The 20,971-nt window shown below is 39.0% G+C and overlaps 1 protein-coding gene and 1 pseudogene across 1 annotated transcript; both read left to right on the forward strand.

Moving 5' to 3' along the window:
* Positions 1–2,436: 2,436 nt before the first annotated feature.
* Positions 2,437–4,365, forward strand: LOC147368326 (olfactory receptor 7A5-like; annotated as a pseudogene).
* Positions 4,366–11,172: 6,807 nt separating this feature from the next.
* LOC147368327 (olfactory receptor 7A10-like) lies at positions 11,173–12,120 on the forward strand. The gene has a single exon (XM_086413556.1). It carries the CDS (start codon positions 11,173–11,175, stop codon positions 12,118–12,120), a length of 948 nt encoding a protein of 315 aa, XP_086269682.1.
* Positions 12,121–20,971: the final 8,851 nt, after the last annotated feature.

Raw genomic sequence — 20,971 nt, forward strand, 5'->3', positions numbered from 1 at the left:
TTGGGCATACACACTAAGGAAACCAGAACTGAAAGAGACACGTGTACCCCAATGTTCATAGCAGAGCACTGTTTATAATAGCCAGGACATGGAAGCAACCTAGATGTCCATCAGCAGATGAATGGATGAGAAAGCTATGGTACATATACACAATGGAGTATTACTCAGCCATTAAAAAGAATACATTTGAATCAGTTAATGAGGTGGATGAAACTGGAGCCTATTATACGGAGTGAAGTAAGCCAGAAAGAAAAACACCAATACAGTACACTAACGCATATATATGGAATTCAGAAAGATGGTAACAATAACCCTGTATACAAGACAGCAAAAGAGACACTGATGTGTAGAATAGTCTTTTGGACTCTGTGGGAGAGGGAGAGGGTGAAATGATTTGGGAGAATGGCATTGAAACATGTATAATATCATATATGAAATGAGTTGCCAGTCCAGGTTCAATGCACGACCTTAGGGCTTTGGAAGCAAGAGAATTAAGAGGAAGGAGCAATAAAAACATGAATTTTCCTAACTTATAATGCAGTGTCTTAGGAACAGAGAGTCAGCAGGGGAAAAAAATCCATTCTGTCCAGAAAAGTGTCCCCATATGAAATCATGTAGTTATAGATTGGAGTAACTGGAGGAACCACACCTAATGAGCTGACACAGGAAGCTGTAAAAATCTCCTCTGCTGCAGTCGCTCAGCCTCTGCCATGTTTGCTGGGGAGGACCTGGTTCTTGCTTTTGAAGTTCTGCATCTGTCTGGAAACCAATGCTTAATTTAGTCACTTCTGTTTTCATATTTGGGGACAAAATTTCTGTCTGCATCAGTAATCATTTAGGGAGGAGTTTTGACTTCTACAGGGAAAGCTTTCTTTCTTAATCTGCAGGCAGGCGATTCTGATAGTTCCACAGATGCTGCAGGAGAGCATCAGAGAGTATGGAAGCCAAGAGTGTGTACTTGAAGTCAGGAGGCCAGATCACTGTGGTTTTTTTCTGGTTTTCCTAATGTTATTGTACTTATTTATTGTCTAAAAATAAAGTGAACATTTCACTCAAAAATGCAATATTGTAAAGTAATTAGCCTCTAATTAAAATAAATAAATTTAATTTAAAAAAAGAAAGAAAATGCAAGTGTCAATGTTGACAATTAAATGGTAACAGTGGAAGCTCAGAAGGAATGATGGTGGTGGTTTAATCTCTAAGTTGCTCCAACTCTTGTGACCCTATGGACTGTAGCCCACCCAGCTTCTCTGTCCATAGAATTTCCCAGGCAAGAATGCTGGAGTGGGTTGCCATTTCCCTCTCCAGGGGATCTTCTCTACACAGTGATCAAACCTATGTCTCCTGCATTTACAGGCAGATTATTTTCTGGCTACCAGGGAAATCCTGTTAGATGGAACAGGAGGGATAAAATGCTGCCAGTAAAAGTACAAAATAAGTATACGGATTTTTTTTTTTTTTTTTTTAATGAACAGGACGAAACAAATAGAGAAAGTCCTTAAGGAAAAGAAGTCTTCTACTGCTTCATATGCTTCACATACAACATATCCAATTTCTGTTGTATTTTGACTATTTCTGATATTGAATTAGTAGTTTATATTCCAATTGCTTATTTTCCTATTAGGATATGCAAACTGTAAGATGTTCCATGTCATATCATTTTTTATGTCCTTGGATAAAAGATATTTTTTTATTATTTTTCCAGACATCAAGGAGATGTCACTGGAGTTGGAATATTGATGAAGCAAGGATATCTCATTATTGCATTGTCTCAGGGGTCATTTTAGTATATTGGATATTATTTTCCCTTAATGTTCATAAGCCCATTTCATTTCTCTCTGTTTCTCTCACTCTCATCCTTTTAACTATTCTCTAAATTCCAAGCAGAAATTGGCTAAACCAAAAATGAACCCCACATTTATTGTTCCATGAGAAGTTTATAAACTGGAATTTCATGGAAATATTATATATCCTTTTGGAGAATAATAATTTGACCTGATCAGCTGAGCTGTATCCACTCACAGTGTAAAGAGTGTGAATCTGTCTGACCAAACATGGTAGTGACACAATCGAGAAGAACATGGTGTATTTGTGTGTGTGTGTGTGTATGTGTGTGTGTGCACTTGTGCCTTGAAAGGGAGAACAGTTCTTAAAGCAGAGGCACCTGGACTCATATGCTAAATGACATATATACACAGGTCAGAATTCAGTCAACAGATGGAACTAAGAATGCAATCTGATATAATTCACAGTATGGTTTTATAGCTAAATTGATAATGTTCAAGGAAGCACATGGAAGGAGGGATTCTCTGTGGACTGAAGGTTCACCTGTAGAAGGGAAGCCACCTTGTTCCTCAGCATCCCTGACACCATTTCTAATCACTCCCCCTCCTGCTTATCCCTCTGCCCCACTGGCTTCCTTGTTTGCACTTGAACATGTGGAACAAGCAGCTTCCTCAGGTTCTTAGCAGTGTCAGGTCCCTCTTCCAGGCACAAAATTTTGACATCACACTAGCTCCTTGTCTCTCTTTCATTAGGAATCTGTTCAAACATCACCTAGTTTGCTGGACTTTCCTAAACTCTCAGGACAAAACAACACCTCCTATCACTCTCCTTTATATCTGGTTTTATTATCTTCTTAGACTATGTCACTTTCTGACATATTCTATGATATTTTATTTGAATATCCTCATTCCCTATCCTTGGATTGAGAGAGATTTACTTTTCAGCACTTTATATTTGTTTCCTCCATGTGCTTGGATCATGATTAGCACTAAATATTTCTCAAATGAATGAAGGAATTCACATTAAAACCCTAGAATATATTACCTCTTAGCAAATGTGATGAGAATGGGACAAAAATTCCTAGTCAGAAATGAAATGAAATACACCCTCAAAGGGGTTTCTTGACTCAGCGGTTTAAAATCTGCCTTCAATGCAGCAACCATTTAAGAGACATGGGTTCAATCCCAGGTTTGGGAAGAACCCCTGGAGGAGAGCAAGACAACCCACTCCAGAACTCTTTCTTGGGAAATCCCATGGACAGTGGAGGCTGGCGTGCTATGGTCCTTCTTCCCTTTGCTCAGTCGTGTCCAACTCTTTGCGACCCCATGGACAGTAGCCTACCAGGGTCCGCCTTCCATGGGATTTTCCAGGCAAGAATACTAGAGTGGGCTGCAATTTCCTTCTCCAGGGGATCTTCCCAACCCAGGGATTGAACCCGGGTCTCCTGCATTGCAGACAGACACTTTACTCTCTGAGCCATACGGTCCGTGGGGTCACACAAAGTTGGATAAGATTGAAGCTGCTAAACATACACACATATGCTCAAAGAGAACTTATCTGAAAATAAAATATTACAGCAACTTCTTGAGGGCTAAATAGAAATTGCAGTATTTCAGCTACGTGAATTATACCACTAGGAGTGAAAATTGTCATTATTTCCTTTTTCCGGGTAGTCGACTACACCCCATAGAACCAAGTAACAATACACAGATTTCAGGATTTCTTCTTTTGGGAATGTCAAAGGAAGCCAAATACAGCCTCTCATATTTGGGCTTTTCCTCTCCATATACCTGGTCAATGTGCTTGGAAACCTAATCATCATCTTGACTGTCAGCTCAAACTCCCACACCCACACCCCCATGACTTCCTCTCCAACCTGTCCTTTGTAGACATCTGTTTAATTTCCACCACCATCCCAAAGATGCTCTGGAAGATCCAGACACAAAGAAAAGGTATCACCTATGAAGGTTGCATCACCCAGATGTATTTTCGTGTACTGTTTGCAGGATTAGATGACATTCTCCTGAGTGTGATGGCCTATGATCAGTATGTGGCCATCTGCCACCCCCTGCACTATACGGTCATCATGAGCCTCCAGCTCTGTGGACTGCTGGTTCTGATATCCTGTATGTTGATTGCCTTGTATTCCTTGATACACATCTTAATGGTGTTCGATTGTCCTTCTGTACAGTTGTGCAAATCCCCCACTTTTTCTGTGAACTCAGTCAGGTGGTACAACTTGCTAGTTCTGACAACTTTCTTAATAACATACTGATGTATTTTGCAGCTGTCCTTATGGGTGTTGGTCCTTTAGCTGGTATCCTTTACTCTTACTCTAAGATAGTTTCCTGCATATGTAAAATCATATCAGCTCAAGGGAAATATAAAGTATTTTCTACCTGTGTGTCCCATCTCTTGGTTGTCTCCCTATTTTATTTTACAGCCTTAGGAGTTTACCATAGTTCTGGTGCTACCCACATCTCACATTCAAGTACAATTGCCTCTGTAATGTAGACAGTGGTCACATCCCTGCTGAACCACAGTCCAAGGAACAAAGATATAAAAGGTGCTCTGAAGTGATTCTACTTTATGCCAAGTTTAAAAGACCAAATACCCTAGTCCCCTGGATTGTGTAACTCAAAGCCTCAGAACCAGAAATTGTGATTCTTTGATCATTGTGGAATAAAATTTGCTCCTCGTATGTATTTTCTGGAATTTCCATTTTTCCTTTCATCTTTGGATTCAGCATATTTATACAATTTTGGCACTTTCTTTATTAAGCTTTATTCTCAGTGTTATACACAGGAAATTTTTATTTTTTTCCTACTCCACAATTTACATACCTTTGAAGAAAAAATGATTTGACATTTCATTTCTTTGATGGGGTATCATAGATTTATGAAAAGTTTGTAAGAATCATGTTTTTTTATTAGAACATTTAGTTTGCTGACACTAATAGAGATTATCCATAGGTATTGCTGATTACCAGTGTGTTCTTTGTTTCTTGCTTGTAGTTCTTATTTTTTCCTTCTGTGTGTTTCTTTAGGTTTGATGTTTTATTTAGTGGTATGCTTTGAGCAAGCTCCGGGAGATGTTGAAGGACAGGGAAGCCTAGTGTGCTGCAGTCCATGAGGTAGCAACAAGTCAGACACGACTGAGCAATTAGACAGCAAAGTAATAATGCTTGTTTTCCTTTCTCTCTAGTTTTTGTGTATCTAGTGTAGTTTTTTTTTTAATGTATGTTAAACAATGGGTTTTTATATGATGACTTATAGCTGTATTCTTTTTTTAGAAGCAAAATTTATTTTATTTTGTAGAGATATTTTTTCAAAGACAGCCTAATGTTCAGAAGAAAAAAAAAAAGGCTTTGTATCTGCAATGCTATCAAAGCAAGATAATTACATTTTTGTGTGTATTTTCTTTTTAAAACAGGCTGTCTTTTAAGTTCCTGCACTTTCAAATAGTCACTACATTTTCACTTTCTGAGCTACATTTGTGTTTGTTGTCATATTTAACACCTCACTATTTATCCCTTTAATTCTTATTGTAGCTTATTAGAAATTCTTTTTGTCTGTTAAATTTTCATTCTAGCTTAAGTGATTTGATTCTCAGCCTTTCTACATATTTGCCTTTACTAGTGGGATTTTGCTTTTTGTATAGTTTCTTCCCACTTGTTATGCTTTTTTCTTTCCTTCTTAGAGAAGATTCTACATCATTCCTTGTTGAGTAAGCCTAGAATTGATAGATTGTTACAGTTTTTGCTTGTCTGAAAAGCTCCTTATCTCTCCTTCTATTCTAAATGATAGTCTTGCTGGGTAGTATGCCCTAGTTTGCAGGTTTTTCCTACTCATCATTTTAAATATATCAGATTTCTCCCATCTGACATGTAATGTTTCTACAAAAAAAAAAAAAAAGGAAATCATTTGATAGACTTATAGGGCACCTTTGTATATAATGCTTCTTTTCTTTTGCTTCCTTTAGAAACCCATATCTTTACTATTGCAGTTTTCATGGATGGATCTTGGTGTGGTTCTTATTGCTATCATTTTGGGGGGACACGTTTATCTTCTGGTGACTGATTCTGGTTTTTTATTCATCTTTGAGAAGGTTTTCAGCCATAATTTTTTCAAATACCTTTTGACTATCTCTCCTTCTGTCTTTTCCTTCCTGGACACTCCAGTTATGCCAGTGTTGGTGTTCTTAATGTAGTCAAACATCCCTCAAAATATTCTCATTTTTAATTTTTTTTTTCTTTTCTGACTGAGTCATTTCCATTATTCTATATTTCAGTTAGCCTATGCATTCTTCTGTATTACCTGGTATACTATTAATTACTTCTAGTTGTTGGTCATTTCCTTTATTGTAGTGTTCAGTTCTAACTAGTTTTTATTTATAGTTCCCTGTTGAAATGATCACTGTTTCATCAGTCCTTTTTTCAGAGAATTAAATATTTTATGGTCTTCCACTTATTAACAAAATGCACAGGGTGAATACTGGAAATAAAACTTCTTTTGGAAGTTTCCTTGAATCATTTTACCTTGAGAAAATGGAGTTTTATATCATCTTTACTAATGCATTGATTCCAAATCTGGTAAACTATTCGTTTCTCTTTCATTAGCTGTTTTTTAGGCGTTTTTAGGGCTTGAATCAGGTATGAGATATGGCTTCATCTTTGATTTGTGGCCAATACTGGCCTAATCAGAGGGAGGCAGCTCCCAAGTTGCTAGATCAGAAGCTCTGAGGGTCAAGTCTGAGCTGACTTTGTTCCCCCTAAGAGTGTGCTTCCCCACTCCCACACCAGCTGGTTGACCCAGAGGGGAGCAGTACTGGAACAAGAAGTGTTAGCGTAAGGCACTCTACATGTTGGTGGGGTGGGGCATGGACCTGTTGGCCTGGGAAGAGCTTGAGATGCAGACTGCCTCTGATGCACCGTCTCTCTAAGTGCCACCAACAGCTGGCCCTCCCCTGCTGAGAAGCATCTTTGGGTCTGAAGCTCTTTTGTCACTACAGTAGGGCTGCTGTTCTTATTATGGTATGGGGTGCAAATCCAGGGAGTAGGGACTTGCATGAACTTCTGGTATGGATAGGGATGTGGGCTGTGGCACACGGCTGTAGTCAGTGATTGGGGTTGCTTCTGATGTGAAGCCCATGTAAGCGCTAGTAATAGGGCCATGGCCCTGCTTAGACATTGCTTCATGCCTGAGCCTCTGCTGTGATTCACTGCCAGGTTCCCAAGCATCCACTCATCTCAGGTTGTGGCACACCCACACCCACACCCCCACACACACACTACATATATATATATATATATATATATATATATATATATATATACACACACACACACACACACACACTACATATGTATACAAGATACTGCTTGATCTACGTAGTGGATCTGACTGCAATGCAGAACATGTGAGTTTGACCTCTGCATTGGGAAGATCCCAAGGGAATGGAAAGGCAACCTGCTCCAGTATTCTTGATTGGCAAATCCTACGGACAGAGGAAGCCTGGCAGGCTAAAGTCCATGGGGTCACAAAGACTCAGATATGACTGCGCAAAGTACACACACACACACACACACACACATACATATAGTACGTTAAGATAGTTCATGGTATATATCAACATATAAATATCTCTCTTATCAGTACAAACATTTAGTAGTGAGGAATTAAAGGATAACTCTTAACTTCTGATATAACAGGGAAATTTATAATTGACTTGGAGAAACTACCATGCATCCAAGGAATATATTGACCAAGGTTTTATTCTAAAGTAGCAAAGTCATCCCACTTTTTGAAGAGGATAATAGTAATGTTTGGAGATTTCAGTGGTTCTGTCCCTGCCCCAAATCAAAGTCATAAAGACCCGAGGGACCTAGTCAAGACAAATCCTGAATGCTACAGTTTAAAGAAATTTTTTTTTTAATTTAAATTTACTTATTTTAATCGGAGGCTAATTACTTTACAATATTGTATTGGTTTTGCCATACATAAACATGAATCTGCCACGGGTGTACACATGTTCCCTATCCTGAACCCCTCTCCCACCTCCCTCCCCATACCATCCCTCTGGGTCATTCCACGGCACCAGCCCCGAGCATCCTGTATCATGCATCGAACCTGGACTGGCTATTCATTTCACATATGATATTATACATATGTCAATGCCATTCTCCCACCTCATCCCACCCTAACCCTCTCCCACAGAGTTCAAAAGACTGTTGTATACATCTGTGTCTCTTGCTGTCTCACATACAGTGTTATCATTACCATCTTTCTAAATTCCATATATATGCTTTATTATACTGTATTGGTGTTTTTCTTTCTGGCTTATTTCACTCTGTATAATGGGCTCCAGTTTCATCCACTTCATTAGAACTAACTCAAATGTATTCTTTTTAACGGCGGAGTAATACTCCATTGTGTATATGTACCACAGCTTTCCTATCCATTCATCTGCTGATGGACATCTAGGTTTCTTCCTTGTCCTGGCTATTATAAACAGTGCTGCAATGAACACTGGGGTACACGTGTCTCTTTCAATTCTGGTTTCCTCAGTGTGTATGCCCACTGAGTGATGAGTGATGTTGAGCATTTTTTCATGTGTTTGTTAGCCATCTGTATGTCTTCTTTGGAGAAATGTCAGCTTAGTTTTTTTGGCCCATTTTTTAATTGGGTTGTTTATTTTTCTGAAATTGAGCTGCATGTGTTGCTTGTGTATTTTTGAGATTAATTCTCTGCCAGTTGCTTCATTTGCTATTATTTTTGTACTCAGGGATGTGATGACATGCTGAGAACCTTAGGGATTTAGAAGCAAGAGAATTAAGAGGAAGAAGCAATAAAAAATAAATTCACCTAACTTTTAATGCAGTGTCTTAGGAACAGAGAATTAGCAGGGGGAAAAACTCCATTCTGTCCAGAAAAGTGTCCTCATGAGAAATCATGTATTGAGAGGTTGGAGTAACCAGAGGAAACACGCATAATGAACTGACACAGGAAGCTGTAAATATCTCCTCTGCTGCAGTCGCTCAGCTTCTGCCATTTTAGTTGGAGGGGACCTGGTTCTTGCTTCTGAAGTTTTGTATCTGTCTGGCAACCAATGCTTGATTTTATCACTTCCTGTTTTCTTATTTGAGGACAAAATTTCTGTCTGCATCAGTAATCATTTAGGGAGGAATTTTGACCTCTACAGGGAAAGCCTTCTCTCTCAATCTGCAGGCAGGTGAGTCTGAGAATGCCACAGACCCTGCAGGAGAGTGTCAGTCATGATGCAAGCCCGGATTGTGGACTTGAGGTCACCTGAGGACCAGTCTTGCATAGCCCAGAGGCCAAAGTCATTGTGGTTGTTTTCTGCTTTTCCTAATATTAATGTACTTATTTATGGTCTAAAAATAGAGTGAACATTGCACTTGAAAATGCAAGTGTCAATCTTGACAATTAAATGGTAATAGTAGAAACTCAGAAGGAATGATGTTAGTGGTTTAGTCTCTAAATTGCTCCAACTCTTGTGTCCCCATGGGCTGTAACCCACCCGGCTCCTCTGTCCATGGGATTTCCCAGGCAAGAATTGTGGAGTGAGTTGTCATTTCCTTCTCCAGGGGATCATCTCAACCCAGGGATTGAACCTATGTGTCCTGCATTGGCAAGAAGATTCTTTACTTTCTGAGCCACCAAGAAAAATTTTTTTTTCAATTTTTATTTAATTATTTTTAAATATATATATATTTTTAAATTGGAGGCTAATTACTTTACAATATTGTATTGGTTTTGCCATACATCAACATGAATCTGCCACAGGTGTACATGTGTTCCCCATCCTGAACCCCCCTCCCACCTCCCTCGCCATACCATGCCTCTGGGGTTTTTCCTTTAGAAGAAATAGGAGGCATAAAATGCTTCCAGTAAAAGTAGAAAATAAGTACAAGGGTCTTATTTATGAACACGAGGAAACAAATAGGGGAAGTCCTTAAGAAAAAGAAATCTTCTCCTGCTTTATATGCTTCATATAAAACATATCCAACTTCTGTTGTATTTGTATTTGTTGTATTTGTATCCAACTTCTGATATTGAATTGGTAGCTTATATTCCATTTTTTTTCTTTTCTTCTTGGGATATTCAAACTGTAAGATGTTCCATGTCATACATATATTATTTTTTATGTTCTTGGACAAAATATATTTTTCTTTATTATGTTTCCAGACATCAAGGAGATGTCACTGGAGTTGGAATGTTGGATCAAGGAACCCTTGTTTATTGCATTGTCTCAGGGGTCATTGAGTATATCGGATATTATTTTCCCTTAATGTCTGCAACCCACTCCAGTACTCTTGCCTGGCAAATCCCATGGATGGAGGAGCCTGGTAGGCTGCAGTCCATGGGGTTGCTAGGAGTCGGACACGACTGAGTGACTTCACTTTCACTTTTCACTTTCATGCATTGGAGAAGGAAACGGCAACCCACTCCAATGTTCTTGCCTGGAGAATCCCAGGGGCGGAGGAGCCTGGTGGGATGTTGTTTATGGGGTCGCACAGAGTCAGACACGACTGAAGCAACTTAGCAGCAGTAGCAGCTCAGGTCCTTAGGGGTGTCAGGTCCCTCTTCCAGGCACACAATTCTGACATCACACTAGCTCCTTGTCTCTCTTTCATTAAGAATCTGTTCAAACATCACCTAGTTTGCTGGACTTTCCTAAACACTGAGGAAAAATAACACCTCCTACCACTTTCTCTTATACCTGGCTTTGTTCATCATAGCATCTATCATATTCTTACATATTCTATCATATTTTATTAGCATAACCTCATTCACCATCCTTGGATTGCCAGAGGTTTGCTTTTCAGCATTTTCTACTTCTTGTCTCCATATTCTTGTAACACGGTTAACACTAAATATGTATTTCTCAAAAGAATGAAGGAATACCACATTACAACTCTAGAATATATGACCTCTTAGCAAATGTGGTGAGAATGGGACAAAAATTCCAAGTCAGAAATGAAATATAGCTTCAAGGGACTTTTGCAGTGACTCAGTGGTTTAGAATCTGCCTGCAATACGGTACCCATTCATGAGATGCAGGATCAATTGCTGTGTTGGAAATAACTGCTGGAGGAGGGTAAGGCAAGCCACACCAGAATTCTTTCTTGGGAAATCCCAAAGACAGTGGAGGCTGGTATGCTATGGTCCCTGGGGTCACACAGAGTCGGACACAACTGAAGGGGCTCAACATACACACATACTCTAAAAGAGAACTTATCTGCAATTAAAATATTAACATCAACTTCTTGAGGGCTAAATAGAAATTGCAGTATTTCGGTTATGTGAGTTAGTATGAGTGAAAATTGTCATTATCTTCCTTTTTCCTGGTAGTCACCTCCACCCCATGGAACCAAGTAACAATACACAAATTTCACGATTTCTTCTTCTGGGAATTTCAAAGGAAGCAGAAATACAGTCCCTCATATTTGGGCTTTTTCTCTCCATGTACCTGATCACTGTCTTTGGAAACCTGCTCATCATCTTGGCTGTCAGCTTGGACTCCCACCTCCACACCCCCATGTACTTCTTCCTCTCCAACCTGTCTTTTGTAGACATCTGTTTCACCTCCACCACCATCCCAAAGATGTTGTGGAACATCCAGACACAGAGCCAAGTTATCACCTATGAAGGCTGTATCACGCAGATGTATTTTTACATTCTCTTTGCAGAATTAGATGACATTCTCTTGACAGTGATGGCCTATGATCGGTATGTGGCCATCTGCCACCCCCTACACTACATGGTCATCATGAACCTCCGGCTCTGTGGATTGTTGGTTCTGATATCCTGGGTGCTGATTGCCTTGTATTCCTTGCTACACAGCTTAATGGTGCTGGGATTGTCCTTCTGCCCAGAAATGCAAATCTCTCACTTTTTCTGTGAACTCAGTCAGGTGGTACAACTTGCCAGTTCTGACAACTTTCTTAATAACATAGTGATGTATTTTGCAGCTGTCCTGATGGGTGTTGGTCCTTTTGCTGGTATCCTTTACTCTTACTCTAAAATAGTTTCCTGCATATGTAAAATCACATCAGCTCAGGGGAAATATAAAGCATTTTCTACCTGTGTGTCGCACCTCTTTGTTGTATCCTTATTTTATTTTACAGCCTTAGGAGTTTACCTTAGCTCTGCTGCTACCCACACCTCACATTCAAGTACAGTTGCCTCGGTGATGTACACTGTGGTCACACCCCTGCTGAACCCCTTCATCTACAGTCTGAGGAACAAAGATATAAAAGGTGCTCTGAAGCGATTCTACTTTATGCCAAGGTTAAAAGACCAAATACCCTAGTCCACTGGATTGCATAACTCAAAGCCTCAGAACCAGAAATTGTGATTCTTTGATCATTATGGAATAAAACTTTCTATTTGTTTCCTGGGATTTCCATTTTTCTTTTCATCTTTGGATTAAGCATCTTCATGCAATTTTAGGAACTCTCCTTATTAAGTTTTTTCCTTAGTCTTATGCATTCAGTTCAGTCAGTGCAGTTTAGTTGCTCAGTCATGTCTAATGCTGCGACCCCATGAATTGCAGCACGTCAGGCCTCCATGTCCATCACCAACTCCCGGAGTTCACACAAACTCACACCCATCGATTTGGTGATGCCATCCAGCAATCTCATTCTCTGTCATCCCCTTCTCCTTCTGCTCCCAATCCCTCCCAGCATCAGAGTCTTTTCCAATGAGTCAAGTCTTCGCATGAAATAGCCAAAGTACTGGAATTTCAGCTTTAGCATCATTCCTTCCAAAGAAATCCCAGGGCTGATCTCCTTCAGAATGGACTGGATGGATCTCCTTGAAGTCCAAGGGACTCTTAAGAATCTTCTCCAACACCACAGTTGAAAACATCAATTCTTCGGTGCTCAGCTGTCTTCACAGTCCAAATCTCACATTCGTATATGAATACTGGAAAAACCATAGCCTTGACTAGACAGGCCTTTGTTGGCAAAGTAATGTCTCTGCTTTTGAATATGCTATCTAGGTTGGTCATAACTTTCCTTCCAAGGAGTAAGTATCTTTTAATTTCATGGCTACAATCACCATCTGCAGTTATTTTGAAGCCTAAAAAATAAAGTCTGTCACTGTTTCCACTGTTTCCCCATCTATCTGCTATGAAGTGATGGGACCAGATGTCATGATCTTAGTTTGCTGAATGTTGAGCTTTTAAGCCAACTCTTTCAGTCTCCTCTTTCACTTTCATCAAGAGGCTTTTTAGTTCCTCTTTATTTTCTCCCAGAAGGGTGGTGTCATCTGCATATCTGAGGTTATTGATATTTCTCCTGGCAATCTTGATTCCACTTGTGGTTCTTCCAGCCAAGCGTTTCTCATGATGTACTCTGCATATAAGTTAAATAAGCAGGGTGACAATAAACAGCCTTGACGTATTCCTTTTCCTATTTGGAACCAGTCTGTTGTTCCATGTCCAGTTCTAACTGTTGCTTCCTGACCTGCATATAGGTTTCTCAAGAGGCAGGTCAAGTGGTCTGATATTCCCATCTCTTTCAGAATTTTCCACAGTTTATTGTGATGCACACTGTCAAATGCTTTGGCATAGTCAATAAAGCAGATAGAGATGCTTTTCTGGAACTCTCTTAGTTTTTCATGATTCAGCAGATGTTGGCAATTTGATTTCTGGTTCCTCTGCATTTTCTAAAACCAGCTTGTACATCTGGAAGTTCACAGTTCACGTATTGCTGAAGCCTGGGTTGGAGAATTTTGAGCATTAATTTACTAGCGTGTGAGATGAGTGCAATTGTGCAGTAGTTTGAGCATTCTTTGGCATTGACTGTCTTTGGGATTGAAATGAAAACTGACCTTTTCCAGTCCTGTGGCCACTGCTGAGTTTTCCAAATTTGCTGGCATATTGAGTGCAGCACATTCACAGCATCATTTTTCAGGATTTGAGATAGCTCAACTGAAATTCCATCACCTCCACTATCTTTGTTCGTAGTGATGCTTTCTAAGGCCCACTTGACTTCACATTCCAGGATGTCTGGTTCTAGATTAATGATCACACCATCATGATTATCTTGGTCGTGAAGATCTTTTTATACAGTTCTTCCATGTATTCTTCTCACCTGTTCTTAATATCTTCTGCTTCTGTCCTTTATCGAGCCCATCTTTGCATGAAATATTTCCTTGGTATCTCTAATTTTCTTAAAGAGATCTCTAGTCTTTCCCATTCTGTTGTTTTCCTCTATTTCTTTTCACTGATTGCTGAGGAAGGCTTTCTTATCTCTTCTTGCTATTCTTTGGAACTCTGCATTCAGATACATATATCTTTCCTTTTCTCCTTTGCTTTTCACTTCTCTTCTTTTCACAGCTATTTGTAAGGCCTCGCCAGACAGTTGTGTATATATGTGTGTGTGTGTGTGTGTATATATATATATACACACACACACATGGTCTTTTTGGCCAAAAGATCTTTTAGGTGACATATTGTGTGTGTGTGTGTGTGTAGAGAGAGTATTATATAGGGTACAGTAGTACTCTGTATTTATTTCAAGCCCAGGGTGTCTTGAAGCAAGCATAAAAGCATTGGTGATATTGCTGGTACAACTAAAAAGCACCAAGTAATAATGATGGAAACAAAAATAACCAGGACAGTGAGTCGAGGTGAAAAGAAGGAATTGGAGAACCAGGAAAACTAATAAGAGAGACAAGAGGAAGAAGATGTAACTGAAGAACAGGAGTGATCCAGAACACAGGAAATAGCCAGGGAATTTCTTTATTTGAGAGGGCACTTGATGGGAAGAGTCAACTCATTGTAAAGATGCTGATGCTGGGAAAGATTCAGGGCAAGAGAAGGGGCATCAGAGGATAAGATGGTTGAATGGCATCACTGACTCAACAGACATGAGTCTGAGCAAACTGGGAGATGGTGATGGATGGGAAAGCCTGGTGTGCTACAATCCATGGGGTCTCACAGAATTGGACATGACTGAGCAACTGAACAACAACAAATGAGTTTTTGAGGCATTGGACCTGATTTCAGAATGGTACACAAAAGTTGCAGTAGCTGTTCAGAATGCAATCCAGTGCTGCTGTGTCATTTCTGATAGGAGAAAAAGCTACATCAAGATATCATTAGATTGTTTTTCAAGTGCTTAGTAACTCAGTCATGTCCAACTCTTTGTGACCGCATGGACTGTAGCCACTAGGCTCCGTTGTCCATGGAAATCTCCAGGCAAGAATACTGGAGTGGGTCACCATGCCCTCCTCCAGGGAATCTGCCCAACCCAGAGATCGAACCCAGGTCTCCTGCATTGCAGGTGGATTTTTTTTTTTTTTTTTTACCATCTGAGCCACCAAGGAAGGCAGAGAATACTGGAATGGGTAGCCTATCCTGTTTCCTGGGGTAACTTCCTGACCCAGGGATTGAACCAGGGTCTCTTGCATTGCAGGTTTATTAATTACCAACTAAGCTACCAGAGTATCCCAGGAGCTAATGGGAAGTTTTTTCAAGAGGGTAGATCAAATGAATCCAGCAAAGAACCAGAACCTGTTCCATCAACATCAGGCATGAGTGAAATTTCAGCTTCCATCTACTACTGTTAGTGATCCTTCATCTCTGCCTTCTCCCATCTCCTCTCCCTCCTCCATTCAACAATTTTGTCTTTTCACTCAGCGCCAACTCCTATATACCAGCTGCTGTACTCTATCACTGTACTTTTCGAGGCACTATACAGTAAAATTAAGAAAGTTTTCTTTATGTTTTATACTTATTTTTAATATGTTATTTGTATATAAAGTAGTATAAACTTATTACAGTGACGGCCGTGGTTTAGCTGCTCAGTCATGTTCAACTCTTTTTGACCCAGTGGACTGTAGCCTACCAGGTTCTTTTCTCCATGGGATTTCCCAGGCAAGAATACTGGAATGGGTTGCCATTTCTCCAGGGAAACTGATTATAGTACTATGTAACTGATTGTGCCAGTTGGGTACCTAGGCCAACTTTGTTGGACTTATGAACAAATTGGACTGAAGAATACACTCTTGGAAAGGAACTCATTTATATCTAGGAGACGTGCTGTATTATATTTCTGTTTACCCTTGAAAATTTACAGTAATTCCCACTCACATACCTTTCCACAGCTCTAAATTAAGTATGTCACTTTTTTCTAAAGTTAGCCATAAAAATAAAAGAATCAATGAATGCACATTTGAATACCATCCATTTAAATCCTCATTATAATCAGTGATATCTTCCATTATTATGATCAAAGGGCAACTGACAAGAGAGGTTGAATTCTTGTCCAGTCTGTAATTCAGGCTTACCTATTTTTCTCCACAAGTACTTATTTTATTACAATTTTCCCTGGTTTCCTGGAAAGTAACTTCAATAGGATCACATTTCTTTTTTTAATATATAAATTTATTTATTTTAATCAGATGTTAATTACTTTACAATATTGTATTGGTTTTGCCATACATCAACATGAATCCACAACAGGTATATATGTGTTCCTCATCCCGAACCCCCATCCCTCCTCCCTCCCAGTACCATCCCTCTGGGTCGTCCCAGTGCACCAGCCCCAAGCAACCAGTATCATTCATTGAGCTTGGACTGGTGATTCGATTCATATATGATATTATACGTGTTTCAATGCCATTCTCCCAAATCATCCCACCCTCTCCCTCTCCCACAGAGTCCAAAAGACTGTTCTATACATCAGTGTCTCTTTTGTTGTCTCACATACAGGGTTATTGTTACCATCTTTCTAAATTCCATATATATGCGTTAGTATACTGATTTGGTGTTTTTCTTTCTGGCTTACTTCACTCCGTATAATAGGCTCCAGTTTCATCCACCTCATTAGAACTGATTCAAATGTATTCTTTTGAATGGCTGAGTAATACTCCAATGTGTATATGTACCACAGCTTTCTTATCCATTCATCTGCTGATAGGATCACATTTTAATACAGTGTTTTGAAGTCACTTGAAAAATAGAATGAGCATGAATGCTATCTCAAATATTGATGCAAGTACCCAAAGTAAGAAGTAGCAGATTTTTACAATTGCCTTCACATTTGCTTATTTTGATTGTTGTATCAATAAGCTCTCAGTGGCTTTCTGTGCTTTGCAAAAGCTTTCAAGTCTAATTAGGTTACATTTGTTTATTTTTGCTTTCATTTCCTTTGCTTTAAGAGACTGATCCAAAAATCATTGCTATTATTTAGCTCAAAGACTGTTCTACCAAATTATCTTCTATGATCTTTATAGTTTCCAGTCACATTTAGTCTTTAATCCATTTCTGGTTTCTTTCTTTTTTTTTTTGCATAAGGTGTGAGAAAAATTTTAATTTAATTCTCTATACATAGCTGTCCAGCTGTCCAGTTTTACTAGCACCACTTGTTGAAAGACTATTTTATTATTATTATTATTACGTTCTTTGTCCTGGGTTAATCGCCCATAAGTATGTGGTTTATTTCTTAGCTCTCTATTCTGTTCCATTGATTATTTGTGTGTGTACCATGCCATTTTGATGACTGTGGCTTTGCAGTGTAGTCTGAAGTTTAGGAGAATGATAAGCCCAGCTTTGTTGTCATGGCGGTTGGTGGAGGGGAGGGTTGTTTGCTTGGTTGGTTGATTTTGTTTCACAATTGCTTTGGTTATTCAGGCTATTCTGTGGTTCCATATGAATATTAGGCATGTATGTGTGTTAGTCCCTCAGTTGTGTCCATCTCTTTGCGACCCCATGTACCGTAGCCTGCCAGGGCTACTCTATCCATGGGATTCCCTAGACATGAATACTGGAATGGGTAGCCATTCCCTTCTCCAGAGGATCTTCCTGACCCAAGGGTTGAAGAGCCTGCAATACCAGCCTGCAATCACCATTGAAGGCTGATTCTTTACCATCTGAGCCACCAGGGAAGCCATGAATTTTAGAAATATTAATTCTACTTCTGTGGGAAATGTTGTAAGTCTTTTGAAGTATTAGGAGTGAATATTGGAAGTAGAGAGAGTAGACATCCTTGTCTTGTTCCTAAATTTATAGGAAGTGCTTTCAACTTGTCACTGTAGAATATGACGTTGGTTGTATTTATGTCATAAATGCCATTATTTTGTTGAGATATGTTCCCTCTATACCCACTTTGATCAGGATTGTTATATCATGAATGGATGTTGAACTTTATCACATATTTTTATTTCTGCAACTACTTTTTAAAAAAAATTTTTTTTTTAATTTTAATACTGAACTTAGAAATGAATCCACCACAGGTATACATGTGTTCCCCATCCTGAACCCTCCTCCCTCCTCCCTCCCCATACCATCCCTCTGGGTCATCCCAGTGCACCAGCCCCAAGCATCCAGTATCGTGCATTGAACCTGGACTGGCATCTCGTTTCATACATGATATTTTACATGTTTCAATGCCATTCTCCCAAATCTTCCCACCTTCTCCCTCTCCCACAGAGTCCATAAGACTGTTCTATACATCAGTGTCTCTTTTGCTGTCTCGTATACAGGGTTATCGTTACCATCGTTCTAAATTCCATATATATGCTGTGCTATAATTGATTTACATTGCTGGGTCAGTTTCAGGGATACAGAGAAGTGAATCTGTAATACATGTAGGTATATCCACTCTTTTTAGCTTCTGTTCCCATGTAAGCCATTACAGAATATTGACTAGAGTTCCCTGTGCTATACAGTAAGTCCTTATTAGTTATCTATTTTAATCTCAGTTGTGTGTATATGTCACATGTAGATTATTTTTGATGTGTTTGTGGGCAAGGTGGGCTCCACATCCTCTCACTCTGTCATCTTACTCTCCTCCTTCAAGATTTCATCATTTTTTTTATAACTGTGTAGCATTACATTTTATATACATATATGCCTTCTTCTTTATCCATTCGTTGATGGGCACTTAGGTTGTTTCCATATTTGGCTATTGAAAATAATGTTGTGATGGACTTAGGGTTGCATATATCTTTTCAAATTTGTGTTTTTGTATTTTTAGTATAAATACTCAAATTGGAATAGCTGGATCATAAGGTAATTTTATGCTTAATTTTTTGAGCAGTCTTCCTACTCTTTTACACGATAGCTGCACCAATTTACATTCCTATCAAGATTATGGGTATAAATGGACAATTAATTTACAATATAGAAGTAACCCACTCCAGCATTCTTGCCTGAGAAATCCCACTAACAGAGAATGTGGCAGGCTACAGTTCATGGGGTTGCAAAGAGTCAGAAATGACTTAACAACTAAACAACAATAATACATTTTAATTTATTAAATACCTTTTAATTTGTCTTGATTTTAAAATTAAAAAAAAAGAAACTAAAGACCTATATATAGAAAACTATAAAACACTGGTGAAAGAAATCAAAGAGGACACTAATACATGGAGAAATATACTATGTTCATGGGTCAGAAGAATCAATATAGTGAAAATGAGTATACTACCCAAAGCAATCTATAGATTCAATGCAATCCCTATCAAGCTACCAACAGTATTTTTCACAGAGCTAGGACAAATAATTTCACAATTTGTATGGAAATACAAAAAAACTCAAATAGCCAAAGCAATCTTGAGAAAGAAGAATGGAAGGGGAAGAATCAACCTGCCTGACTTCAGGCTCTACTACAAAGCCACAGTCATCAAGACAGTATGGTACTGGCACAAAGACAGAAATATAGATCAATGGAACAAAATAGAAAGCCCAGAGATAAACCCACACACCTATGGACACCTTATCTTTGACAAAGGAGGCAAGAATATACAATGGACAAAAGACAATCTCTTTAACAAGTGGTGCTGGGAAAACAGGTCAACCACCTGTAAAAGAATGAAACTAGAACACTTTCTAACACCATACATAAATATTCAAAAATATAAATTTTCTTTGAAAATACCAATTCAAACTTTTTCAGATGTATATTATTTGGTGTGATTCATGAGTCCTTGCATAAAAAAAAATAAAATTGATCACATTTCTGGAAGAAATGCATACACTTTCATTCAAAAGTTCAGGTGAAGACACTTTGTTGTGCAGAAATTGTAAAACTATATACTCTGTATCCTAAACACAGAGTATGGGCAGGAAACTTTTTCTATCTGACCAGACCAGTGTCCCTCAGGGAAGTCAGTTATTAGAGGTGGTAGTTACAAAAGGGAATCATGCTCATGAGCAGACATAAAGAGCCATAAATATTTCCTGTGCTGCAGTCCCTCTGCCTGTGCAGTCTTGGACTAGATTGGGGAATGGTTGATGCTTACAGAGTCAAAACTGTAGTTGGGGAACCAATGCTTAACTCCATCCCACTGTGTTATCTGTAGACAGAGTTTCTATCTCCATCATCAACCATCCAAGAGGAGTTGGGGCATCTATGTAGAGACTTTCCTCTCAGAAACTCTATCCATGTGAGTCCAGGAGCCAAGTAAATACTGAAAGATATGGTCAAAGGGAATGGCAGTCAAGGACATTCACCTGAGTTCTTATGAGAGCCAATGTAGATTAAACCAGAGCCATGAACACTGAGTTTGTTTGTTGTCTTGACTGATAAATTAATGTATTATTTCATGATGCTGAGCTTGACAATGCAAGGGTCAATGTTGACCATTAAATAATGGACAGAGAAGCCCAGTTAGAAGAGGGAGTGAGATGTGCAAAGTGCTTTCAGTCAAAGTAGAACCTAAGTCCGAGTACGTTTATCGTTAACTGAAGTCGAGTTATAAGGGTATTAGCTGTGGAGGGATGTACATGATGTAGCATGTTTGTCTAGCAGAAGCATATTTAACTATGATGAATAAGATTCAGACCTAGAATGCTGGTAAACATTTCCCCTGCAACAGCCCTTGATGAGGCATACATTTCAGTGTCTCCACCCTCTTAATATTCAAATAAAAAATATATCAAAATTATATGCCAAAGAGCTTACCCTGCAATTACTTCATTACATATAATATTAAATATATGTGTAGAATCATTCAGTTCAGTTCAGTTGCTCAGTCATGTCTGACTTTTTGCAACCACATGAACTGCAGCATGCCAGGCTTCCCTGTCCATCACAAACTCCTGGAGCTTGCTCAGACTCACGTCCATCAAGCAGTGATGCCATCCAACCATCTTATCTTCTGTCATTCCCTTCTCCTGCCTTCAATCTTTCCCAGCATAGGGTTCTTTT

This window comes from Bos grunniens, chromosome 7 (genome assembly GCF_055505025.1).
Source record: "Bos grunniens cultivar Pamir isolate PY7600 chromosome 7, Bosgru_T2T1.0, whole genome shotgun sequence".
NCBI classification, from domain to species: domain Eukaryota; kingdom Metazoa; phylum Chordata; class Mammalia; order Artiodactyla; family Bovidae; genus Bos; species Bos grunniens.

Bases quoted from the DNA above. Each gene is read 5' to 3' on its own strand.
- LOC147368327 (XM_086413556.1), top strand. From the start codon at position 11,173: ATGGAACCAAGTAACAATACACAAATTTCACGATTTCTTCTTCTGGGA.